The sequence below is a fragment of the Podarcis tiliguerta genome, assembly GCF_965153285.1.
Source record: "Podarcis tiliguerta genome assembly, chromosome: 5".
Taxonomy (NCBI): domain Eukaryota; kingdom Metazoa; phylum Chordata; class Lepidosauria; order Squamata; family Lacertidae; genus Podarcis; species Podarcis tiliguerta.
In genome coordinates, this window is record NC_139538.1 from 20,082,993 (window position 1) to 20,090,748 (window position 7,756).

A 7,756-nucleotide genomic window follows, 5' to 3' on the forward strand; every position below is an offset into this window, starting at 1 on the left:
AAAAAAAATAGTCCAGTCCCCCACAAGGCCTGAGGGACAGGACCGGCCCCCTGCTGTAAAAGTTTGCTGATCCCATTTGTTATGATTCATTTCTGGAAGATCATACAACAATGAGCATTCATCCTCCATTCATCTTGATTTGCTTGTGAGGTTTTTTAAATACCTTCTCAGAAGTCATTTCTTCACCTCACATGTTTCAAGGTACTTCCCTGTCCCTTTCCAAGCTGAAAGAGGGTCCATGTTTTTTCAAAAGTGGGTTTGTTGTGTTAGGGCGGCAGAACCCTTTACTCCACTTTACATGCACAAACCTAAAATTCTGGCATCCACTTGAATCCCTTCCACAAAATAATGACAGCCTGGATACATGGACCGAGACAGATAAAATGAAGGTGGGAAATTTGTAGAAGGGTTAATGAAAGACCCGTACCAGTTAATAGGAATGATAACCTAGACAGGAATGCACATGGAAGGGGTGAATGGGACACTGTGACCAGAATAAGGCTAGGACAGCAACTGAACCAACTTTTTGTCTACCAACAGTAGTCAAACAGATGCTATTGCATAGATTCACACTAAGGTGATAGCAAATCCCCTGTGGCTATTCGGTTTCTGGTTTGAAAATGTATTGTCATTAGAAATGAAGGCTGCACTTCTGGTTGTCACGACAAAAAACTCTCATGGCTTATAGCCATGCTAATCTGTTTTGAATTGATTAAGCAGTATTGTGCAGCCACTGCAGCTTTTGAGTCATCTTCAAGGCGGCCCAGCGCTGAGTAGATTATAGTAGCCAACCCTCAAGGTTATATGGCTTATCATGGTAAGATGTCCTGTTCTATGCAAGGATAGAAACTGCACAAGTCCAGCACTGCTGGCTGCTACCATTACCTGCTTTTTCAGGAGTAAGGCAGGTTTCAGGAGCACTTTAAAAAAACACACACCAAGATCTCAGTGCGCATTGAATGTAGAATATAATGCTGTGTGTACACAGCCTTAGAAGCATATTCACAAATGAGAACTCTGATTAACAGAGAGTTAAGAACCACTTTGAACCAGGGCGATTGAACGAAACAAGATAGCTCAGTTGGTAGAGCATGGGAGTCTTAATCTCAGGGTTGTGGATTCGAGCCCCAAATTGTGCAAAAAGATTCCTGCATTGCAGGGGTTTGGACTAAATGGCCCTTCTAGTCCCTTCCACCTCTATAGTTCTGCAGTTCTACTCAGCACTTATAAACAAACACTTCCCATGCCACTGAGACCAATTTTGCACTTGTGAAAATCAAAAACATTTTTGGCTTAAATAATTTTTAAAAAACTGGTATCATCAAAACATTTATTCTGGAGAAGCCAGATTGATTTCAACAGCATTTTTCTAGAGTAGGGTAAATACGTCATTTCCAGGTTCTCACCGTTTCCCATTTTTTAGTCTACAGTTGTCCTTATTTCATTATCAGTTTGTTATTTAAAAAGTAAAGTTCCCATGAAAATTCATCAGCAGTTTAGTGCAAATTTCTCCTAATATACACATTTCTATATGCAAGTTTGCCCAACATATATAGTTTTGCAAGGCACGTTCCCCCAGTTAATTTATTTTTAAATGTCATGTTCACTAATATATGCACTTTTAAAAAGCAAACTTTACCATGGTTATATGCATTTTTGTACATCTTACTTGACTGGAGAGCTGCACTGCAAAATTCAGAAGAGTGTGAATTTTGAAGAAGGTATTTGTTTCAGTTTGTGCACTGTTTTGAAAAGTGTGGATTTGGTAGATTCACTTTTAAAGGCAAACTGAAAGTCTCAACCCCATCCCTACAAAAAGTAAAAAGCTTTATTATCATAGATCAGAAATATGTGTTTTCTTCCAGGTGCAGCTGATTTTATATCAATCAAGTATTAATTTCCAAATTTGGAACTGCCAAACATATCATACTGGCCCACTTTTTTCTCTGTTTAACCCTACAGTTACCCATGGAAACTAGTGCAAACTAAAATCAATTGCTCATGAGCTCCCAGTTATTACCATTTTTAAATGCAACAAGCACCTTCAAACTGATCATCTTCCCAACACCTCATCCAATTAGCTGGACTCATTCACAATTTCGTTCTACTCATTTTAATTTCTACGGAAAACAAGCTGCAGGCACTGTGTGTGGAGAGGGGTTTTGTACCACCCTAAAATAGAGGTACAGCATTATGAATGGGAGCTTTTGTATGCCAGACAAGCTATCTATAGAAATTTTCACCTTACTTGTTGAGCTAGTTACTGAGATTCAAAGTCCACTGTGTGCTCCTCTGGTACATTATATTTCCTTATTATATCTATCACTATGGTTGCTTTGTGTGATGCCATTATCATCCTGTTTTATATACTCTGGAAGCCAGCAGCCCATAGAAGAAGCTGATTGGTACAGAACAAAATATGAAACTGTTCCCTGTTTCCCTCTCCTTGTCTCAGACCATTTTTAAAAACCTCTCTGTCCATTTATTTTAATATCCCCCTCTTCCCTCAGGTGCCTGTGCATAGGTCCATCACTTACTCTGCATCCTTCCTTCAGCCACTTTGTTTCTGGACCGCCAGCAAACCCCAGTCCTCAGAGTCCCCCACAGAATACCGTATTTTTCCGTGTATAAGACGAGCCTTTTTGACCCAAAAATGAGGTTCAAAACTTAGGTTCGTCTTATACACAGGTAGTGCTGAGGGGGAGTGGGCAAATTTTTTTTGGCATGAGCCTGAGATTTTAAGCGGTGTTTTGCCACTTGATTGTTGGGGAGGGGGCTGAAAATCGCTCACCCACCGGAACGAAGCCTGAGCCCGAGATTGGAAGCGGCAATTGTAAGCGGCGCAAGTGGTTGTGTGCTGCGTTCTGGTGGGTGAGTGGTTTTCAGCACCCCCCCCCAAATAATCCTCCCCCAAAGCTCAATCCCCCCTATTTCCTAAATTTTGAGGCCGCCTATACCTGGGGGCATCTTATGGACGGAAAAATACGGTATGTGTGATGTTTTAATCCTGGCCAAATTGGAAATTTATCCTTCTCCCACAGTCAACAGCTGGGCTGAACATGTCCTAAGAGCTTTGTTGTCTGAGGACTTGGAATAATTGTGAACATTCTATGCCATCTGGTATCAAGGGCTTCACCAGCATAAGCACAGTCCAGTGTACACAATTGTCACATATTTATCCCACCCCTCCTGTAAGGACCCCCAAGCAGCATATATGCGGCGAGGAGTAGCCCATTTTATCCTACAACAACACTGAGAGGTAGGCTAGACAGAGATGATAATTGACAATCCAGTGGTGTTCATGACTGAGCAGATATCTGAACCACTATAAAGAACTTTCCTGAGGTCATATAGTGGCCAATTTATTATACTCACTGGAAATGATTTCACAGCACGTATGACTTCACAATATGTATGGCAGAGCCAAAACATATATGTGCACAGTCAGTTTACATTACATTACATTATATCCACATTCTTCACATAAATGAGAATTGCCATATACAAAAAAGTTATGGGAGAGTCACCCGCAGATGCGCATGAAACATTGCAGTTCTTTAGGCTGTAAGTCAAACCTATAGAAGAGCAGAAGACCCAAAGCAGGCAATGACAGAAGCTTCTGATCTATAAAATGGCTTAATTTGTGAACAAGTAGAGCACAATTACGGTGTTTTATGCCACTAAGCTGCCTTTCAAATAAATTATGTATTCAATATGTAATTAAAGTTCCAAGGTTGGCACTTTGTGTGTGCTGACATTTGTAATATATAGGCAACCATTAGCAAATGGATACCGAGGCTTTGGCTGGACAATTGAGTGAATCAAAGTCTAACCACCTTTTGGTAAATTAATCATCACTAATGCACATTTTCATTTGTGTGAATTAACAAAATAGTCTGTAATTGTCCAATAAATTTGTTAGAGAATGCTGAGGCTTAGATTTATATTAGTTCTGCATAGCCCATTAGTCAATATTTTAAATTCCAAGCCAAGAACTGGTGTAAGATTATTCTACTGAACAGATATCACCGTATATTTGAGTCATAATACAACCCTGTCTGCAAAGATTAAGGTCCAAGGTTGGTTATTCAGCAGGGAACAGAGCTGAACAAAACACACAAACTTCCTTTTGGTGCAAGATTCACACAACCATATTGGTTTTGAGGCGGGGGGTTGTTCCATCATGAATTGATTTCTGTACTCCCTAAGAGACAGATCTTTACCAAATTGGGTTGTCTCACAGCAAATCTTATCAGACACTATCTGAGCATTCAAAAACATACAGTGACAATCACATGAGAGGGTTGTGTGAATTTGCTCTGCCCCTCTCCCCAATGTTTCCACATGGTGACATTATATCTGAAACTGGGCAGCCTGTCAAGTGTTGCCATGAGGTGGAGTCCCACTTTAGACAGGTCCTCAATTCATAGACATCCTTGTATGCGGGGGAAGGTGGGTAAGTGTGGCGCATTCCCATCACTCACACAATTACAGCTGCTGGTTTTTGAACACCTGAATAATGCTATACTATCATACCATGCAACTGCATGCAGTTCCATGTGGAACAGCAAAAGTATTCCAACACAGTCCACCTTGAAAAGGCTTTCCAAGAGCTGCTACCACAAAATATTTGAGCTTTATCTGACTGTTTTCTAAGGACGCAATAAGGGATTAGTAGTTTGGGAGTATGTCCAATCAAGAGCATGCTTTCTCATGCTGCTGGTGGCTTGCACAGCTTGTGGATGTGGTGAATTGTAGGCTGTGGTGCAGTTCTCATGGAAATCTATGGTGTGAAATCTATTGTGCATCTTTTGTATTATTCATAATAGAAAAATCTATGATGCACCTTTTGTCTTGGTACTGAATCCTCTAGTTCCAGATTTGCACTAAAGCATGAAACCAGGGGCACAGGAAACTCCCAATGACATGCCTCAACATGCTGATGTGCATGGGATATTGTGGAATTGGTCCAACTTACACCCACTTCTCCTAGTTTCCTAGTCTTCATCAACTCTGCTCCCTATCATCTTTTGCTACCCTCCTTGAATAATGTGTTTAGACTCAGACCCTCAACCTGGAGCAAGTTAGCAACTGAATCCAGGACCACAATTTAATACCAATGCAAAGCTGCGATGTCATTTAACTCATACCACAGCCTTGATGCACCAACATGGCAGAATACTGTGGATTAGCTTACAATTCACGCCAGAGGTATCTTTCCAAAGGATACGCTCAATGCAATAAAAAATATATGAATGCAGCTTCCAAAGGTCAACCTGCCAGTGTTAACCTACCATTGCCCAAATAGTTGCATCTGAACCGAATACCAGTTAGCCATCTCAGAAATGCACCATTCCACTTTATTTGTCCCTTAAGTTAATAGCATGCAATGCTTGGATTCTTAGCTTATGTAGCCTATCTACAGGTTTTGTAAAGATAGAGCAATGCTGTAAAAGTTTAATCAATACATGAGGATATTTAAATAGGGAATGTAACAACAAATTAAAAATTAGATTTTTAGGAAACAGTATTATAGTGAGTTCACAGCGGCTTATGCAGTGCAACAGTGCCATCCTATGCTTTTGTACTCAGAAGTCAGTCCGACTGTGGTCAGCAGAGCACTTACTCCCAGGTAAGTATAATGAAGGCAGACTAAGTGAATGTTTTATGCCACACCTATCAGCCAACAAGTAAAATGTGGAGCCTTTCTGTACTTGGGAGTGATATCGGTACTTTTTTTTGTATCCTTCTATGCCATCTCACATCTAGATCACTAGATGCTAGTGAACCATCAATGGTGACACTGATCTTTAGACGTCTTCCCCCAAAGCATTTTGATAAGTTAACTTTAATTACTACAAATTTACACTAGGACTAAGCTCAGAGCCACATGTCAGACAGATCTCAACTGAGCACAACTGAACTGCCTTTTTACACAAATATGTAGGTCCCCCCCAGAAATACTCATGTTAAAACAACTCAGTACTTGCTTTCAGAGGTTTACATTGATCTACTTATTATTCGAGGTGAAGTATTTAAAATAGCTATAATGCCTCCTGAATAATGAAGCTCAGGAACCCTAGGAGGTTACTCTGAACCACAACCACATTTTTCTCTCTACAGGAGTTGCAAAACGAAAAGACAAAAGATAGATTTTTTAAAAAAAAAAATCTACAAAGATTCTGCCACAGCAGCAGGATCTTTGCTATTTCAGAGTTCATTGAGTCTCCAGATATTTATTCAGTCCTTGCTTTTAAAATCTATTGCTGTCAGACAAGTATCTCATCTCAGCACTCAGACATACTGGTGTGAACAGTAGTCTTCAATTTCAGTTTGCTTTGAAAAACTTACTCATTCTAAATTGCCTGTGCTGATCTCTATTTGCACAAGATTTGCTCCGAAAGAAAATGTTACTTGGACGAGAATCTTCTACACAGACACTTTAAATACATTTAGTTTTAAAACAGCACACACATAACTACACATATGCCTTAATACACACACACACACACACACACACACACACACACCATATTCACATTCAGTTCACTCAGAAAGATGTATAAAAATCAAGGGGGAAACCCCTGCATGGTTTATTTAGTAAAAAGGTATACATTACCAGATGCATTGTGAAGTTGCAGGATCACCTGCAGAGGGGAGAGAAAATGCTAGGAATCGGATGCTGCCACAGTATTCCTTAATATTACACAGAGCCTGATCTGACTGTTACAGAATACCAGCAAAGTGTGAGGCTGGAAAACCTTTTGAGTTGAGCTCACTCTATAGGCATCAGAAAGCCTCAAAGGGGAGCGAGAGGAGGGAGGGAGCGAGGGAGGGAGGGAGAGAGAGAGAAAGAGGCAGCCCACAAATAGCTAGATGAGAAACTTCTGGCACCTTTCCAGCCCAGGAATGAATTCACTGTAATTTGGAGATATATAGTGAAGGAAATGAAGGGAAACTTAGGTTTACAGATGGATTTGTCCCTGCTTAACCGGCTCTGCAAATATGTGCAGGCTTTATCTCAGCTAATTTTAAAATGCTGTTCCAGAAATAATACTGAACAAATCTGACTCTCCCCCCACAAACACACACAGATAGCCTACAAACACACACACACACACACAGCAGTTCTGACCAGCTTCCCCAGATACCAGTACCAACTTCAAACGGATCATTCCATCAGCTATTTGCTCTGCATTTTATTAATCCCAGCACAGAGCTGTTGTAGCAAATCTAATTCCTTTTATGCCTGAAAGTGGATTCATACCTCTTTATAATGCACTTTAGACATATAAACAGCTTTATGCCATAGTGAATTTCTGATGCCACACCAAGAAACTAAAATATAGTTCCCAAAAAAATCTTTCTCTCATGCACAGACACACACAATCTCATACAAGAAGAGACCAGCACTATTAAAATGAAGGTATTTGAGACTTTTCACTAAGAGCATAAAGAAAGAACAAAAATCTGAGCCCTGAACAAAAATGGCTGTCAACAAATTGTAGATATATGGGTGAAAAGAGGCAGTAAATATAGTTGCACCTAATATGAAAGCCATTTCTACCCATTCAGTATAGGCAAATCTCCCCAGTTAAAGAACTCCCTAAAAAAGAAAAGACTAAATGACTGGATACAGATAAAGTTTGCTATAGTATTTTAGTCCTACTGAAATTAATGGGTCAAATTAGCCATGGCAAACTTGTCCCATTTGATTTCAATGGGAATGTGGCTGTTGTCCTTCAAGCACTTAGCT

General features: G+C 40.1%; 1 protein-coding gene across 2 annotated transcripts in view; it reads right to left on the minus strand.

Moving 5' to 3' along the window:
• LOC310678336 (schwannomin-interacting protein 1) overlaps positions 1–6,783 on the minus strand; it is a 375,265-nt gene extending 368,482 nt beyond the window's left edge. The window contains exon 1 of one of the 2 annotated variants that reach the window (XM_083442210.1): positions 6,620–6,783. In XM_083442210.1, the coding sequence (XP_083298336.1) occupies positions 6,620–6,628 (9 nt within the window). In that variant the 5' untranslated portion in view covers positions 6,629–6,783. The remainder of the gene's footprint in view (positions 1–6,619) is intronic. The other variant, XM_083442202.1, reaches the window with a different exon arrangement.
• Positions 6,784–7,756: the final 973 nt, after the last annotated feature.